This window comes from Grus americana, chromosome 3 (assembly GCF_028858705.1).
Source record: "Grus americana isolate bGruAme1 chromosome 3, bGruAme1.mat, whole genome shotgun sequence".
NCBI lineage: Eukaryota > Metazoa > Chordata > Aves > Gruiformes > Gruidae > Grus > Grus americana.
Window position 1 is genome coordinate 72704772 of NC_072854.1, and position 19516 is coordinate 72724287.

Sequence of the window (19516 nt, forward strand, 5' to 3'; positions counted from 1 at the left end):
ATGCAAGCCCCCAAGCCCTTACTAAAGGAACATTAATTACATGTTATGAAAAATCAGCCAGGAACCCAGACAGTGAGAAGCTGGTGTTTGCTGGCACTCTGCTCTCTTGGGTTTATCTCAGTGCAAGACTGTGAGGAAAAACATCCTCTTTCCTTCAGCCAGACTGCTACATCTTAAGAGAGGAAACAGCCAGTGTCCCTTGCTTGGCAGACCCATGGCCAAGGGAGCAGCCCAGGTGCACCAGGGCAGAAGGAAGGAGCAAGCAAGATCAGGACTACCATGGCCCTGAGCACCTGCAGGCCAGTGAGCAACAAGGAGGAGCTGGTTCAGTGACCTAGGTTGGGTGACAAGACTGCCTCCAGGAGCTGGGACGCAAGCCTGGTCCCTGCATCTGTACTCCGTCCTTAGTACTGCCCAACTTACAGTCCCTCTGTACTGTGTCCATCTCAGCCTGCTCCCAGGCACAGCTGGCCAGGGGCCATCCCAACAAAGGATTTAGATAGGGAACCCTTGGATGGTGGCACAGTTTATGGGTAATGGGCTTACCATCACATCTGTAGGTCTTTGATGCATTTAATTTACAGTACATTGGCACCGGAACTGCTGTGACACATGGTGTGCAAAGAGACCAAGTTTTACATATGTCTCATCAAATCTTGGCCTTCACTAAATCAAAGTGCTTCACTTTGCAACCTCAGTGTGACAACCCGTTCCTCTTGTCAGTGCATTGATGCTATGTGCAGCCCTGCAGCCCCCAAAGGAGGGAGCTGGTCTTGCTGTGCCACTGGTGATCACAGCAGGGATTATCAGAGCTAGCAAGTAGCTGGAGGCAGCGTGACAGCTCCAATGCCTTCAATTTAATTGGACTGAGATTAAAACCATTTATTCCAATGCATCATCCTATTTAGGACTTCATGTGCTGCAGAGCTTAAAGTTCAGAGTATGTAACTATCAAATATTGGAGAAAAAACAGGAAGGCAGAAGAGGTCTGGAACCAGCAGAATTTTGCCATAGATGAAACTGCATCCTTACTACATCAATCACATAGTAAACAAACACTGAAATATTTTACTATTTGACATCATGAGATGCCAAAAATTTCACTGAGGTGCAGCAATTTCACTTCTCAGATTTACTCTCCCAGCCTCTCTTCAGATTCAGTATTTCTGCATCACTCGGAGCATGTTTACAAAGGTACTCCTCCCACCCCGAAGACAGAAAATTTAATGGACTGCAAGCTGGAAATTGGTCTGTGGCAAAGCTGAGCCTCAACCACAGAAAAAGAATGCATCTGCTGTGCCGTAAATATGGCAAAGAAAAAAAAGTCAGCTTCATATCTTCTCCCCAAGCACTCTGGATTCTTAACGAACACTGTCAAAACACAGCTACAGAAAATACATTGCTTTACTGAGCGTGTAATATGAATGACCTTAACTCTTCTGATAGCTTAGAAAGGATAACAGGGCTTCATGCGTCCCTATCGAGAGGTGCCTTTCAGGATGTTTTTAGACCTGCTTGGGAACATCACCGCGCATGAACCATTTTGCCCTTTGTGCTCCTTAGGAGCTACTCACTGCCAGCCTGGCTGCTACTGCTTCCAGCGCACGCTGCTCGCTCGTTCTGAAGCGCATCACACAAACCGAGGCAAAATGAAACAGCCTCTTTTGGCCAGGAGTCACCGCACGCCCCAGCCAGCGGGAAAAGAACTGGTTAGGAAGAAAAGGAGGAAGCTTCACTCATTTCAGGAGAGATTTGAATAGTTTATTTTGCCCAATCAGAGCCCTTCAGCATAATGACACATTCATATACACATATATGAACTTTTTTCTGAAACATTAATGTATAATACATTTTAAATTTAAAATACCAGCTGCACAGGTATTTTTATTTACAAAAATATTCCATACTTAATTTTTTAACTTTGTTATGATGACATAGTTCAGTTCAAGTACATGTAAGTAAAATAACTCTATGCAATCTAACATAGTTGTGTTTGTAACAGGACAGTTTGCAGTTCATATGAAACTATATTTGTAGACAGATGGATTCGCAACCCTACCTAAAAAATGCATATTCCAGTAATCACCCTCAGAAGAGCTAGTGGGGCTCAGCAAGACTTAACTGAAGAATAAGTTGCAATGAACAAAAAGAAAAAAGAAAACACACACATACACACTAAGATATACATAAACGAGAACTGCTACACATCAAGCATGCTTACCCACAAGTGGGCAATGTTAGAAAAATTTACTGATTTTTTTTTTGTTTTTACACTTTTCCCCCATTGTGCTGGTACAATGAAACAGTAGCATAACTAGAAAGCAGCATGTTTTCCTAAGTTCTAACCACTACAGTTAGCAGAGCTCAGGTCTAAAATAACACAGTACTGCTTATTTACAATTCTGTTTTAAAAGGGAATATTTAAAACATGTTCCCACCCCTCTCCCTTTGCATCACCTGTTACCAAATGGTCGTGGTAATCCACATACAACTCCTTACGTGTTTTCAACTGAAACAGTTTAACTTCTAGTTATTATTTGCCTGGTAATATGTAACTTAGATACTAACAAAAAAGTAAGTGTCAAAGTAACCTACAGCTGTATGACTTGAACATTTCTATACGCTTTACATGGAAAACAAAAAGGAATACTGATGGACACCTTTCATTTGATTGTTCTAAGTTTCTGCCTTTTTCCTTTTTTTTAAAAAATAAAAAATAACGCCCACACCTTTAAGCCTAAACTTTATAAAGTGTAAAAGAACTCAGAAACACAGCACACTCACCTGGCTTGCAACAGTAAAAAAATAGATGATATACAGCACATCTTTATAACATGCATAATAAGAAGAAATTGGCCCAGCTTAACTTAGCTTTTCAATGAAAACTGAAATAAAATCGGTTTAGCTGATTCACCTACACTACATATTTTTTCTGTTTTACTTCCTCCCCTCAAACATCATTAATTTCTGTCTACAAAGTATTGAAGATTTTGTGGTAGTAGCAAAGCTATCAACAGCCACCCAAAAACCAGATTTGGCTAGATTTTACAGGAGATTGGCTAGCACAAAGCAAAGGTTCAACCGACAAGTTACACTGCGACTCGGCGAGGGAGGCAAGGCGCTGCACTCCGTCCCCTCCGCACCCAGCGCCAGCTGCGGTCAGTGCCTGCCCGGGGACCTTAAACCACGATGAGAGAGAGAAGGGCACTCCAGCCACAGCCTGCAAGTTTGCCAACACCTTCGGTATACAACCCCCCCCGCAATGATTTACATGTAAAGAGCTGATGTATAGTCATACGTTACTCAAAGGAAATGTTTATTGGACAAACCTCACTTCAGTTTTGGGGAATTTTAAAAGTCTGAGGAACAGAGCTGAAAAGTCTTTCACATGTATACCTAAAAAAATTACGAAATCATAGAAAACCAGTCAGCTGCAGACTGCAGCTATCGAAAAAACTTTTACGTGAGGTTTTCTGAATGCACTATCTTCCCTCTCCATACTTAGGAATTGTTTAAGAATGTTCAAAATGGGAGGTAAAAAGAAGTATGATTATTTTCTGCAAAGCAAATGGGCTATTTGTTTTCATTGCTTAGTAATTTTATCATCTCGATATGAGATATGAATGTATTCATAAGCTTAAAACAACTTCTTCTATGGATAATATACATACTTTAAGTACTTTGACTTAAAAATTGAACATAATCTTTTTAAAATTAAAGATAGAAGTGTACATATAAAAATTATTTAAAACTAAAAGTATATTCTTAAGCAGTATGTATAAATATAACAGATTTTATTGTATTATCTAGTAACAAATCTGAAAGTGTTGCAGTAATTTATAAACTGAATGCTGACACAGGATAAGTGCCTTTCATTAGATTCTATATTGTATATACTTGTATATACATATTTTGCTAAGAAAACACACATTCTAAATGATAGTCACATAATTAGCAAATATGCCCAAAAGTAATCTGTTCTATAGTCTTTATTGAATGTGTGTGTTTATATACAAATAATGAACCTGAACTGCACAAGTGTAGAAAGAAAATTAAGGAATAAAATACCATGATTGAATTAAAGTGCAGGAAAAATTCAAGTTTAAGAGTTCAGGTAAGATCAGTGCCATTAATTAAGCAAAAAAAAAAAGGAAAGAGAAAAGGAAAACAAAAAGGGAAAAAGGAAATGAACTTGCTTCCAAAAGTCCTCCTTTGGATGTAGCTTTCCAGCATCACCTGACATGCAAGTACCACCGCAGGCAAAAATCTTTGCATAAAGACAGACAAGGAACACAGCTATATATTATTATATTTTATAACTGACTGTTTGCTGAAGAACAATCACTGGAAATGCCTGTGGTGTAACACTTTCAGACTTATTTGGAATACACGCATATTTACACATATCAACATTCAAAAGTTACAATTTGGCAGGACTAAGGTGAAGAAAAGCTTCTTCAGTTTACAGTTCCTAATGAGACACACTACATATAAACAGGTAGCAGCAGTTTCTTACACTTCCATCAAAAAAAATAAAAAAGTAATAGCTCAATTGTATTTTATAGTTTTCCAGACACTCTAAAAAAGTTTCACACTACTAAAATGCTAGCGAAAAAAACAGGGGTGCTTCCCCCCAAGGATTTCAATGTACTTTGCTGTACAGAAAGTGCACCACCAATAGCAGAATAAGATGCAATGATGCGTGTATGATCAACTTCCTTCCACAGAGAAGGAAAAAGGAACGTTTTAGACTAAAATTGTACATAGCCCCTTTTATTGACCAAGAACCATTTGTGTATTCATCCCATGAGCAATCATTTAATTACTTTTCAAATCTAGAAGCATGCTCTGAACATATGCAACAGAAAAAAACCAAACATTCAACTATGCTAAATTCTGTAATACCAAATAAGCCACTACTCTTCTCGTACTAGCAGACGGTCTCTCACTGCCTCTTATTTTTTTTTTTGCTTGCTGGTGGTTGCCAAATGTTTCTTGATGGGAAAGTTAAGTACACTTTTCTTTCAAGCCCATGTCATCTTCCATCGAACTGATACCACAATATGCTGAAGAGTACTTTTCCCATCCCCTCCGCGAGAGGCTGACCAGACTAATTTTCCAGGATTCTGTTGCTGTGAAATATAGTTCATCTTCACCAGGTCAAATACTAATCAGGTATCTCAATTTATAAATGTGAGATAAGGAAGGGGACAAGTGTCAGCTAGGGTGGGGGTTTTTTTGAAATGGTATGGGTAGTAGTTTATCTAGTTTTCTTCTACCTGGATTTTAAACAAAATGGTGTTAAATACACATTAATTAGACACTAAAAAAAGAAATTAACAAGCAGAGGCAAAAAACTGTGTGGCAAGCCGAGTTAACCGGAGTTAACATTGCCTCAGCAGGTATAGGACAGAGCTATCAAGAAATCAATGCTGCTTGTTCAAATTGTCATGTTCTGATTTCAGTTCTTTGAACAGTGGACATGGTATGGTCTGCCCTTGTACTGGCAACAGAATTCACCTGTCTTAAATGTTACTATACAGAAAACCAGAAAAATCATCAATTTGTGCTACAAAGCTCAAACATTTGCTTTTCATCTGAAAAAACTATTTAAGAACCATCAGTAACTTTACTATTTTTGCATCCTTTAAGTGTTTTGTAACATTACCTTATCTATGTACCTGCAACATCACTTTACAAATATGACCAAAGTTTTGCTCTGGGAACATTCAGAATGTGTGTTAAAAACCCCACACAAAATGTGATGCTTGGAGACACAAACCCAATGACTAATTTCAGATAATGTAGACTTATCAGCTTCTAAGTACTCCCTTTTATAAAACAAAACTAGTCAGTAACTATTTCTGCTTTGAGGAAAAAAGTCTAAGTTAATTTTTGAAAAGCAAACATTTAAAAAGAGAGGATTCCTCAAAATAAAAGAGCTCTGGTCATTCCCCCTGTTATAGCTTTAGTGCAGCAGTCATTAAGAAGTTAGCTCAGCTACCTTATTTACGTTACCCAAAGTGAACATTATTTCACCAGTTCCTGAAGTTTTACTGGACACTTACCACTGCCCACACTGGAAACAGTGCTTTAGAGACTAAATCCAAACTTTAGGCCCAGTGCCTGTAGTGCTGGGTGCAGCTGAGATAGCTACTTGTAAAATAGCTCTACTAGACAGGATTTACAAATTTGCTCAATAATATACTGACAATTATTAAACATTAGATGCTTGCCATTATTCACGCATCAGCACCTCCACGGAGTGTAAAATTGTTTGAGAACCTGAGTCCAAGATTATCTGATTTCATAGTAAAGGACTAAAGGGGCACCTAGAACTTAAGGTTTGAGCAAAACTATCTCAACTATTTTAATTAATGGCTGTAAAGATACATTCTGTTAAGCATTTATAAAAAAATCACAGCATTAATGGAACCCACAGCCAATTCTAAATGTAATACAAACTGAATCAACAGCTATTTTTGGCAAAAAATATTTAACTGAACAGAAGTTAAAGTATTCTTACCACAATGAAGATGTTACCACATTTCACGTAGCACGGCTATAACACAAATGAAAACTCCCAGCATGACACATTCCAGTCATATTATTCACTTGACTTTTTTAATGCAAAAATTGTGTATTCTCTTATTTTGCACTTCACAGAATATGATGTGAATAGAAGAATACTAGATCAGGGGTCCAAGAAAAGACTATGCACAGGTCAACTATGTATACAATTTTCAACATGAAATCTTCCAAGCTTCCAGCTTTTCCGACGAAAGAAGCAACAGCAAACTTCAACTCTTCAACAATAATAGTAAATACAGCGAGTCCTAGAGAGGGTAAGTGTAAGTCAGCTACTGTCCAGTGAGACAAAACTTTATTCCAGCTCTTGGACCCCTGATTTATTGCCTCTCCTCACAGGAGGGTATAACACTGGCAGCAATTACAATAGCACAAAAACTTTTGGCATATGAAATATTAACACAGGATTGACCCTGCATTGCCCCTGCCCATCTCACACTACGTTTTCCCTTTACCCTCTTTTCCACATGTTCTAGTTACCTTCTGTTCCAACTCTCAGCTAACCAACAGCTAAGAAACACTCAAGTTTGGTTTTTTGTGTGTGTTTCTTAAATATAAAGCTCCTCAGTTAAAGCCACGACTGAGGTAAAACAGTGTGTGATTTGTGCTAGGAAACAACAGTATCCAATGGTGAATACTCCTTTAAATTTCAATGGTCCTGCCAAAATTAGTGAAAAACCAAGATTTTTTTTCATCAGGACAAAATTAAACAGATGTAATTGATGAGCATCATCAGAATTGGTACCACTTCTTGTCTTTGTACTTCAACATCATCTAAAAAACAAGAAAAAATTTTCTAATTACTGTTTCTATTATGTACCAAAAAGTAAAATGATACAAACAAATTACACACTTACAAAGCAGCATGAGAAAGAGGGACTTGAGTAAGGCTTCTCCAAACTGCAACAACATTACTGAACTGTGAGGGTTTAACGTGACGAATTTTCTAATGGTAGTATCACTGCTGATCTAGCCTCAGATAGAAAAAAGGCATTTTTGGGAGGATAAGAAGGTAGCACAAGAGTTTAGGGGACCGAAAGAAATCTGCATGGACATGGAAGAAAACAGCCATCCTATGTAGTGAGGAAAAAAATTAACTTGGATTCATGGGGTTTGCATACAACTGGATCTTAAGAACCACAGGAATCTCTCAGAGCATTACTCTTCTTATCCAATTCAGTGACAAAGTCTTTAAGCAATGGGAACTGAGCCACACTTTTGGAAGTCTACATGCCACTCAGACAGAAGGTCTGCTCTAGACCAACGTGCCATAAGACAGAACTGCTTACAGTAATTATTAGAAGCAATGATTGATAGATCAAGTGAAGTGTCCTTTACCAATGATATTGCATTCCCTTTAGATACCTCTAACATGCCTTCTCAGAAGTTAGTTACTTGCAAAACTTGCATTTATTTGCTAGAGAACCAGTTTAATGGTCTCAATTCAACATGCAATGGACTCACCTCATGAGCATGTTTAGAGAAAGAATCAGCACTGTAAAGCATAGCTGCAGTTTTTTCTTCCAGTTCTCCTAGTTTCTGTCCTCTTTCATCTAGTGCCAACCGGGCTCGTGCTAGTTCACCAACTACACCAGATGCTGCTCCTTTGACACCTTCAATACCTCCAGGCCCTGGAATATGCTGGGCAAGACTTCTTGATGCCTTCCCAGATGCTGATTCTCCAACTGGAGACATTTGCAAAACAGCAAAAACAATAGTAAGGTTTTCTATGGTTATTACATAAATACCAATGTAACTGCTTTATAAAGAGGTGTCATTTCTTTGCATGGATACCAAACTCCTAATCATAGGCATGACTACGAGCAGTACTCTCTAATACTTGCTGTTACTAGATGTTAATATTAAATAAAATTGAGATTTTTTTCAAACATATTTCAGCAGTTTCCAGGCAGGTTATAAAATTACGATCTTTTCACAGCTTGAGTGTGAAATTAAAACTCTCTCAACAGTGCTGGCATCACAATCAACAACAGAATTGTGCTGGTGAAGTGGTTTAACACTTCAATAGATTGCTTCAGAGGGAAGGTATTGGGAATTCAGCAGACAAAACAGGAAAATTTTGAAAATACAAGCTGCGTCAGTTCTGGAGGTGCTTTGCTGCTGTAGCCAGCCACCTAGTTCAAGTCTAGGCACTTAACGGACATGTCAATCTCATGCTGAATTGTATACTCTAGAAAAATTTAAGTAAATGCCAAAACATTTTTGGATACTCAAGTCAAATCAAATAATCTTTAGCTTTTTAAAAAAAATTAAATTATGGTTTAAATATTTTTTTTTTTTTACCTCTAGGAAAAATAATATTAACTCATTTAACAAGTTTTGTTGTAGTATTTCAAGATTTTCTGATTTGATTTTATGCTTCTAGGAAGAACAATTTAGATTTCAACTAATACTATAAACATTTTTAGACTTAGGAATTTACAGAAAGAAATCATTTCACTTATTACAGGTTCTGCTATGACCCTCATGTTAACTATGACAATTCAAAAGACATCTGAAAATTTATTGAAAATAGTCATTGAACTCATTTCCAGGCTACAATTCATTAGGCTTTTTTCCCCCCAAATCAATACTATGTTCCTCTTGAAGATCTCAGTCAAAACAGGTCTCTCTATCAGAAGTCAAAGTCTGAGACTGAGTTATACAAACTTTGTAATCTCCTTAAAAATAGGTCAGAAGAATCAGGGCAAAATGGTGGAAACTTGAAATGATGTAAATAGCTTTTAAAGTTACAAGAGTGTTTTTCTGTTGCCATGAAGAGGCAGTTTTCCCCTGTCCCAGTGATACTAATTAAACATATCTTTTGTGCACACAAATTTCTCTAATAGAATACTTGACCAACCTTTCAAAGTATTACACGTATATAAATACAAATGGAATTTTTAATGCAGAAAGCGACCTCTAAATATTTGATATTTGTTCAAAATGTACAGGCATAAGTAGTAAAGACTACTTTATTATTGGATAGATCAAAAGAACCAATAAAAGAAAGAAAGGATTGCCAGGGAGTGTTGTCCATTTTAACAGCTATGTTTCATGATAAAAAGGAAACATTTCTTCTTCTAAGTAAACTTGCATAATATAATGTTTCATCTAGCAAATATCTGAATAAGTGGAAGCTATTTTCCTTAAATATATTAAAATTCTGCGTGCAACCACAGTAAAAAACTGATCAAAAAACAATGAGAAAAAGATAATGCAGTAAAACCTGCCAAATCTGAATTTTACTGTCCTATAGAAAAGAGGACTGAACTGAACTATCATACAGTTCTGTCCTTGCTCTCATTCCTAAGGCATGTCTGCACAAGTCAAATGAGGAAAAAGAATCCAGCAAATGAACTGAAGTAGAATGGAATTTTAATTTTCTCACTGTCCAGAATAATGTTCTTCAGAACCAGCCCCTTTTGGCTTAATTGCATTAAGAAAATAAGTCAATACTATACACGTCCTAAAGATGAGTAAAAATAAGATTGGTTGTCCCATTTCTTGTTTTATAATACACTCCTGAATAAATGAAGTAAAGAAGCCTGTGAGAAAACAGTACCAAGCTTTTCTGATCTTGTCGGTAAGGCGTACAACACAAAAGCTATGAAAATAAAGTTGTCATTCCATTTTTTACTTTCCTCTTTGCAAACGTGATGTTCTATTAACACAGGTAATACATTTCTCAAGGACACTGGCTTCCTTAAGTAGAAATACCAGAAAGATAACGAATACTAGAAACTTACAGAGTTCTTCTCTGTCAAGTGACTGTGCCCCACCTCCAAAGAGGCCTTTAAAGAAGCCCCTGTTCGGTGCTTCTGGTGTTTCTACAGGAGTGAAGAGCTCACCCAACATTTCCTTTGCAACAAAGACAACACACAACAAGGCATATGTTATTTCACAGACAAATTAATGGCATATTCTTTCACTTTAAGGATTTATTTTGTGGCTTTGAATTTCAAAATGAATACGCTTTAATAGGCATCTGCCTTTGTAAGGTGACTTAGGAAATAAAAAATATAGACATATCAGGAAATCTGTCCAAAACATCTGTTCTTATAGTTGGAAGCTGCTACTGAATTTCATCAGCTATAAAAGAAATGGGTTCGAGTAAAGTTGTATTTGCTCCCCCAACAATTTGCACAACACTCCTGATTTTATTCTCTTAAAACTGTATCTACAAATGCTCATATCCATGCACGGTATGAAAGTAGAGCTGACAGCCTGCATCTCTGCTATTTCAGTATTCTATACAGCTTCCAAGCTAAAGCATGGTTGAGAATCTTTTCAAGGTGTTAACACCCCTGAATCATAATGGCTTCCTTCAAGTATCCTGAGTTAGCATTCCCCACTTGTGTCATCATGCACCTCCACCAGCATCAACTGAACAAGGGAGTTTTGTCAACTGCACATGTTAAACAAGGAAATTTCCCACTGATCAAAAAGGAAATTAAGTAACAAACTGTTTCAAATACAAGAGGACAGATGAAACAGTAAAATTTAAGAGTACGGAAAGTGATTCATCCTGAATTAGAATCTACAGTGAGAAAAATCAAAGCACGGAATCTGAAGTGCTCGGCTTTATGACAAGCTTAATTACTGTAAGCATCGTGAACCTACAACTGTGAACCTCAGAATATACTTATGTCAGAAAACAGACATTATTTTTAATTCATTACCTGAAGATTTTCACATGTTTCTTGACTGTAGGTGAGCCTCTGTATTTCAGTTGGTGAGACAAGATAGAGTGCTTGTCCATTATTGGTAAAGCAGAACGTTCTGGCTATCCGCATATTGGTGAGTGGCAGGTAATATACATCCAACAACGGCCTTAAACTTGGCAAACTTAAGAAAAAAGAATTAAAAGAACCCATTAAATATAGGAGGATTGTCTATTATTTATCACATGGCTCATTTTTAAGTTACAATACAATATTTTTCTCTTCATCATCTGCATAAGTATCACATAAACAGGGTATCATTTAATGCAATTAGAAAAATCTCAAAACAAATATTTTTCAAGGTAGCACCTCAAAAGTGAAATTTAAACATCTGCATCACAGATGCATTTAAAAGCATCATTTAAATGATACTCTGAGCATAAATCAGATTCACTTAAAACATTATTCAGTAATTACTAATGAAGTATTTTGATAAGTATCTGCCAAAAGTTTACAATTAAACATCCTGCCTCTTCTCTCAGGTGAAGAATTTCTCCTTGACTAAAAATACAAATCTAAAGATCTCACCTCAAGAACACTTGGAAATATGCAGGGGTGTGCTTTCAAAGGAAAACAGAATTCAGAAGCCTCAAACAACAATCTTATGAATTACATCCACCTTTTTTTTTTGCCTGACTGCATATTTAAAGGAAGTCCTCTTAGAGTAAAGTTTGCTTACCTTGTATTTTCTGATTGTGCATAGGTAACTGCAGTACTTACTGCATCAAACTACTGAAGAACAGATGCAACACACTCGGGCTGTAACAATGCTCTTGCTACCAAACATTCCTCTCCCTCAAAGTAATGATAAATGCAAGTAAGAAGTGACTGACCACCTGATGTCTTGATAAAGAGAACCCAAAATAAACCGCTGTCTCAAAAACATCCCCTGTGAAATTTTTGTAAAAACATAATTTACACGAGATGTTAGCTGCAAACGTACCAACAATACATTAAGCAGCCTCTGCTGCAGATACTATCCGCATAAGACTAGAAACTAGAAGAGCAGTAAAGGGGCAAAGTGAAGCTGAAAGCAATGAAGAGGAAAGATGTAGTAACCGCAACAGTAAGTACTGGGATTTTTTTTTGTATGATACTGAGATTTCTAAATGTTAAGCTTGCATTTTACAGATTGTGGATTGTCTCTTAGCAGGAGACTTCATCTATGGCAAACAAAAGGAGAACAGGTAACATGAATTTGGAGGCAAGTTCTAGAGGTAAGAAATAAAAACCCAATATTCTTTTCTAAGCACATCACCCAGAAATGACACATCTGCTGCGCACCTATCTAAAATAAAAATATTCTTAAGAGTAAGTAACAGGGAAGTGCTTTGCGTCAGACCGATGGAAGCGTAAGATGTCCTTACAGCTTCAAGACTAAACACAGAAACATTAGATCAGATAGGACAAGCATGACATCCATGATAGCATTTTCAGAGTATCAAATCTATAACGGAATTGTAAGTCCTATCTAACCCTACATCAGTATGTAAGTATCTTGAGTATGATATAATGCTCTGACAATGTTACACAGACTGCATGTTAAGTCCACTTCCCAGCAGCAATTCATGCTTATGAAATGGAGTTAGTTCTTGGGAGTTCAACTTCCCTACACAATGTAACAAGTCAATATTTATAATTCAGCACCTACCTGTATGCAAAGTTCTTTAGAAAACTTTAGAAAATGAATCCTGAGGAAAACATAATTTATTGGAATATATATTACCTGAACATTATTAAGTTCAGTTTTAATTAGGGGGGAAAAAAAAAAAAAAGAGTGCTTGCCCTGCAAGGTGAGCAGCATTTTCTAGAGATGTTTAGAATATATGTTGGGATACAGATTAATAAAGTTAACAGACTTCACAATCAAAACTTGTTTTGTAATTGTAGTATGCATCAGATGAGCTTTAGTTTTATTCCTAACAACTTCCTGAAGAAGTATCTTTTTAGATATTTTCCCAAGCTGAGAGCTTGTTTTTGCAACCTTAAAAATAATCTTTTAGGAATTTTACTGGCACAATTTTATAATGCCATATTCCACATTCATCTTACCATTAAGCCAGGACTAAAATGTAGGTGTAAGGGTATAGATATACACACACTACTGTTCCGAATAAAACATTTGGAAATATTCAAGAAGGATATGTTAAAAGTTACATACGTGACATGTAAGTATTCAAACATTACTTTTACACATTTAAATCCCTTTAGATGACTTATTTCTATACTACAACTGCTAGCAATTCATCTTGCCTTTATAGCTTGAGTTTAAGGCCTTTAAGACATGAGCAAGCTACTCAACAAAAAAGGTAAGCTCAGGGTAGCTTGAGCTAAGCTGGTAAACTTTTATGTGTTAAAGGCATAACTAGTAGGAATGCATAATCAAAATTATCCAGGCCCAGGTGTTAGAAGTTCACTGACACGGAGCGAATGCAGATTTTTTTCAATTCATATTCTTTATGGAAAAGGAAAATTTTATCTAGAAGACTGTTTGTTCTTTTTATATTTAAGTTACTTTCACACAGGTCTTACCTAAAAGTCATAATATGTCCATTGGCACAGAAACACGCAAGGCAGACACTGTTACTCAATGACACTATATCTCCACGAAGAACAAAAGAAGTCTCTGTTATGTTTTGCTTATAAATACAGTTCTGAGATGGCAGTGAGATAACTTTTGCTTGCTTTTCCGAACATATCACTGCATATTGGTTTTCACTGATTTCCTGAGAGGAAGAGGGAGACACTGAGACAGGTCGTCGCTTTTTTGATTTATCTTTTTCATCTTTATCTTCAGGAACATTGTGTTCTCTCCAGGGTTCATGTGCTGGTGGGAGCAAAGATCCCGTGGTATCCAGAAAAGCCATTCTCAAGATTGCCCCTTTTAGCCTCAGGATGGTTCCTAGGAAAAAGAAGTTGAGCACATTTCTAAAGCAGTTCTCCTAAATTGCTGTTCAAGGTACATACATATTCAAGAAAGTGTTAAACCAGTTTTCAAGGGTTAAGTGTACGCATACTCTTCCGTTAAATGTATACGTTACCATTGAAGTTATTAAGAGACCCAAGCTGGAATACACATTCGTATTCATGTTCAATGTCACAAATGCAACTAATTTTATTTTCTCCTGAGGAGTACACAGTGTGCTTAATATCAACAATACATGTTATTAGTCAAAGGTGAGCACCTACTTTTTCTTCAGACAGGTTCAGAAACAAGCAACATGTAAGGTTTTTTCCCCCCGCTGCAGTTCACACTGGAATCCACTTCTTTCTAGCATAAACTGAAAGAGGAAAAGTTTTCCCTCCCCACTGTTTAAATCACTATCTCTGTAGGCCAGATCTGAAGCTAATAAATTTCTTATTTTACTTATATTAATTCACACGTGAGTAAAAACATGAGCATTTGCTAAGTACACAAAAATCATACACATGGCACTGTTTAAGGTTTGTGCTGCAGATCCAGTGATTAAAGATACTGTCAAGTCTGCGGCGTTGCCTTTACAAACATTACCAAATCTGAATACTGCTGCCAATGCCATACCCGATAAGCACAGAACAAATATCGTCTAGAGGTCACACTATTCCTAATCGTTATTTCAATCAAACAGCATTGCAATTTCCATGTCCTGATACCATCTGCATGAGCAAAGTGGAGCAGTGCAGCATGTTCTGCATGAGACAGTAGTAGCAGGACAGCTAACTCTATGCTTAACAGCACATTCAGCAAACCCTTAGTACATAATTATAGCAAAATCAGTTGCTGTGTATCAGGAAAACAAGATACAAGATCTCTCACAGCAATGCGAAGGAATATTTTATCACTAATATTTAAAGCTAGTTGTTCAATATACAACCCTTAGTTTGTATTCCCTTTTCATGATGCAGAAAAACTGAAAGTTTTCTACCTCATGATAAAAAAAATGAGCATTTGAAATAAAATCATAGAATTGTTTTGGTTGGAAAAGACCACCGAGTCCGACCATTAACCTAGCACTGCCAAGTCCATCACTAAACCATGTCCCTAAGCACTACATCTATGTGTCTTTTAAATACCTCCAGGGATGGTGACTCAACCACTTCCCTGGGAAGCCTGTTCCAGTGCTTGACAACCCTTTCAGTGAAGAAATTTTTCCTAATATCCAGTCTAAGCATATTCATATCTTCTGCTATTTCTGTTTAACAATTGCTATGTACATTAAGGTTATAAAACATGCATTTCTCAGCAAGTATACATTAAAAACATATTTTTATATTATATGAGATCATATTTTCAATTTTGCAGTTTTAAAACTCTGGTAATGAACTACCCAATCTAGATTGCTAACCTTAGTAGTTAAATCAATGAAGTATATAAAGTTTCAATTAATCCATAATTCAGAAAAATATTTTCTTTAAAAAATATAAAGAATTACAACAATACTTTATTAAAGTATAAGTTAGCCTGTCTGCTTTGTACGTACCACTAGGAGAAACAATTACTGGCTGAAGAAGTCTTTGATCTCCTCCTGGGGGTAAGTTCAGCACAATGACAAGCACTGTACCCAGCGTTGTCCCAACCCACAGGCATGGGGAAGGTGATGTATCGGCCTTTCTTGTGAAAGTCTCACAAAAATGAAGAGCTGAAATTGCCTCGCGTGACTCTTTATCAATGCTAGTTACACTAGAACTCCGGGATCGACTGAAAGAGTTGTCCTTGACATCTGAAAATAAATCAATATTAATTAAAAAGAATGGCAAAATGCAGGCATTAAAAGAATTCAGATTCTGTTTTTTGTTCTTTAGTATGAAGTATATACTAACTACCATTCTATTAACTCCTGTATTCTTTCTTAGTCATATTTCCTTTTGGCCCAGTTTTCAACACTGTATCCTGAACAAAGAACTGCATGTTTTTTTGCAGAGGTTGCCATTAGGTAATAGTCCTGAATAATTGTTATGCATATTTTTGTTTTCTTGGGACAGAGAACGACAGTCAAACAGGACTCCTCCTTTAAAAAAAACAGAATTACAAACCTCTCTGCCAATTAATTCATTGATCAGATTAAAAAATATTGGCTTCTATGGAACACTTTAATCTTACGAAGATGCAACTATTTTAGTTTAAGAACTGCAGTGACATCCAGACAGCATGCTAACATGTAACCTGTAATGACTCACAATAATATTGTCCCACTTTCCTAAAGTGTATGGAGGAGGACTAACAGGCTATTTACACACACCCAAACTTTTAGATGTCAAATGCTAGTAAATGCCACCGGCCCTGGTATGCAAAGCTGAAGATTTCTGTTTTGAATACTGTACAAAATGGGCCTAAAACTTTTCAGGACATCTTTCTCATTGCTCAGCAAATGCAGTTCTTGTAACAGAGAGTGAATTCTAATATAACAAAAGCCTCAAACCAGTAAATATGCCACTCCATTCTAGCTGTGTGCTGTCTGTGCATGTGGTGATACTTAACATACCAGCATGTCTGAATTTATCAGTGCGTTCACAGATTAATGCTTTAACTCATTATTCCAAAGTTTTAGCACAAGAAAACCCTCACTAGGAAAAGCTTGATGCAATTTATATCATGACTTTGAAAAAATTAAGTTGTTTCAGATCTTTGGGTAAGGTATAGATGCAGTGGGCATCTTTAAAGCAAGATTAAGAACTGAAGAACAACATTTAGCCACATACTTTCTGAAGTATCACTATGCTAATTTCATTAAACTATTGCAAAACTTTTGACAAAGAACATCTAACATGCATTTGAAAAGCATACAAGCTAGATTTCAACTGACTAAATACAGACATCTACTCAACACGAACTGAGTCTTCTCAGGAGATACTTGTCTTATTCCAAGAAGGACAGAAAAATTATTGTTCTGTCAAATTTTAGCTAAATCAAATGTAAAACATGGATTATAAAAAGAAACTAAGGCCAACCACTCAGATGTTGACATCCTAAGTTCTCACTTTTAAAAAAAATCAAATTCAGAATAAAACAATGAAAACCATTATTTGTTTTTATAATTCCTCTAATGACCACAACCTCTTAAAATACTTGTTTGTTCAGGCTCAAATATTTACTGACAATGTTTTTTTCAACTCTAAAATGGATTAATCAGTCTGAATATAATCATATGTTAACTGCAACAGATTAAATGCGCATTTGTTGAGTTGCATCTGGTTCAATATTTGAAGAGCATGTGTACAAATTCCAGAAAGATTGGAACAGACAGGAAAAACCCCATAAAAATTAACTTGCCAGACAATAAAGGCATTGTGGAGAGTAGACATTCATTCAGGAAAGAGAACTGGAGGTAAAGAGTTTAACTTCATTAGTGTATATTATTTATCCTGAAGTCAAGGAAGAATCCATGGTTTGTTAACAGATTAGTTTCAGACGAAGAAGAAGGAACAGTGTGATGACCCACTACACACCACTTCACCCAAAAAATGGAAAGATGAGGCGCTCTCGAGACACTAAACCACAGGATTTGACCTAGTGGCCATGGTACCTTAATCATCTGGATTACAACATTGAAAAGCAATGGTATAATGCAGACTAGAGTATGTTCAAGACAACTTCTGTTTTAGAAAGTGGAGGATAAATACAGAAGCACATACTTTAGATTTTGTTTTGGCTATTTAGGAAGGAAAAGAGGTAGGTTAAAGCTCTAGACAGAAAAGTAATTTGAAAGAATGAGATCATGGAAGTGATAAGGATAATGAACTTGGGAGAAAGGCATTTCAGCTGACAAGTAAGCTGACAATCTCTGAGGAATATGCAAAAGGTATCCCACTAGGAGAAATGATAGAACTAAAATAAAAAAGATCATAATGGCCTAAGGAAGTTATTTACAGACCTGAAAACCTAGAAGAATTTTACACAGAACAAAATGAGGCATCTAAGTGCAGATATCTACACACATGCAAAGTCAAGTAAACCAGTCAAAGACTATTACAATTTGGAAGGTATAAACTATTTTATGAGTATACCAGAAGATGACAAAATTCCATTATTTCAGTAGAAAGAACAGCAAATATTAAGTGATATAGAAAACACTGAAACTCTTTCAGCATTCGAAAATACCAAAAGAATTTCAGCATTCTCTTTTCTCCAGTCCTCATAAAAAAAAAAACTTCTGTGTACTAAAACAACAGTAGAATTATAATGAATTGGATAATAAAGTACAAATGTGGTCCAGTCTGTAAAGTATGATAAAATTCACCCTAAGCTGAAGTTATCCCTAACCCATCAGAAAACTAATAAGGAAGAACAGACACACATTGAAAAGAGAAATCAATTTTTTCTGCTCTTTCATGCCAACAAGGCCACAGTTAAATCCCTCTAGTTCCGGGCCCAAAAGTTTTAGAAAGATGAGGAAAAATTCCAAGTCCAGGGGAGATTAACAGAAGCCATCCTAGATTTAGACAGCATAACCTAAAAAAAGGAGAAGAAACTGAACTTTGTAAAAAAAAATCTGCAAAAATGAAGATTAGAGATATGATGACAGTGTTCAACAGCATAAAAGATGGCTAACAAAAAGATAGGGAGCACTTATCCCTGTTTATTGTGAAAAGGACAAGAAAAAGTTAATATGGAAGCAAGGAAGATTGATTAAATAACAGGAAATTTGTCTAACTGACTATAAAACATTGAAACTTTCTGTCTGGGATTTTTCTAAGAACTTATTTATTGGAGGCTCATGAAGAGATGAGAGGTTAAATTGTCAGACATCTGGATCCTTGCCATAGCAATGGATTAAAAGGATCTCTGAGGGTTCCTTCTAACTTCACATCTCTCTGAGAAGAGCAAGCTGTAGTTGTAAATTGTAAATCAGGGTGGTCCAGCTCAGTTTCAGGATATCCCAGTGCTGTGGACTCTGTCCTTGCTGATAGCAGCAGTTGTCAAATACACAGTTCTGCAGCTGCCAGACTGATGCTGGTCTGTCTTCTGCTGGGGTTGTGGTAGCAATGCTGCTGCAGAAGGGGGAGCGAGCTGTGGCACACAGAAGGCAGCTTTCACATTCAGGCTACATCTACTGCTGTAGGTCTACAGCTGTGCCCCATCATCTTTAGATAAGAAGGCAGGGGGGCTGGAACTGATCTACAAGCTGGCAGCCAAAGTACTACGAAAATAATAAATCTACTCATTTGTATGCTGCTTTAGTTATGCAATTAATGACCTTTAGTACTACAGACTTCACAACTGAACT

General features: G+C 36.6%; 1 protein-coding gene across 9 annotated transcripts in view; it reads right to left on the reverse strand.

Annotated features, from left to right (window-relative positions):
• Positions 1 to 1739: 1739 nt before the first annotated feature.
• Positions 1740 to 19516, reverse strand: part of STXBP5 (syntaxin binding protein 5) — a 114857-nt gene continuing 97080 nt past the window's right edge. For all 9 annotated transcript variants that reach the window (XM_054819751.1, XM_054819750.1, XM_054819754.1 and 6 more), the window contains 6 exons: positions 15773 to 16012; positions 13845 to 14214; positions 11271 to 11436; positions 10338 to 10449; positions 8053 to 8273; positions 1740 to 7362 (listed from right to left, as the gene is read on the reverse strand). In XM_054819751.1, coding sequence (XP_054675726.1) covers positions 7321 to 7362; positions 8053 to 8273; positions 10338 to 10449; positions 11271 to 11436; positions 13845 to 14214; positions 15773 to 16012 — 1151 coding nt within the window. In that variant the 3' untranslated portion in view covers positions 1740 to 7320. The remainder of the gene's footprint in view (positions 7363 to 8052; positions 8274 to 10337; positions 10450 to 11270; positions 11437 to 13844; positions 14215 to 15772; positions 16013 to 19516) is intronic.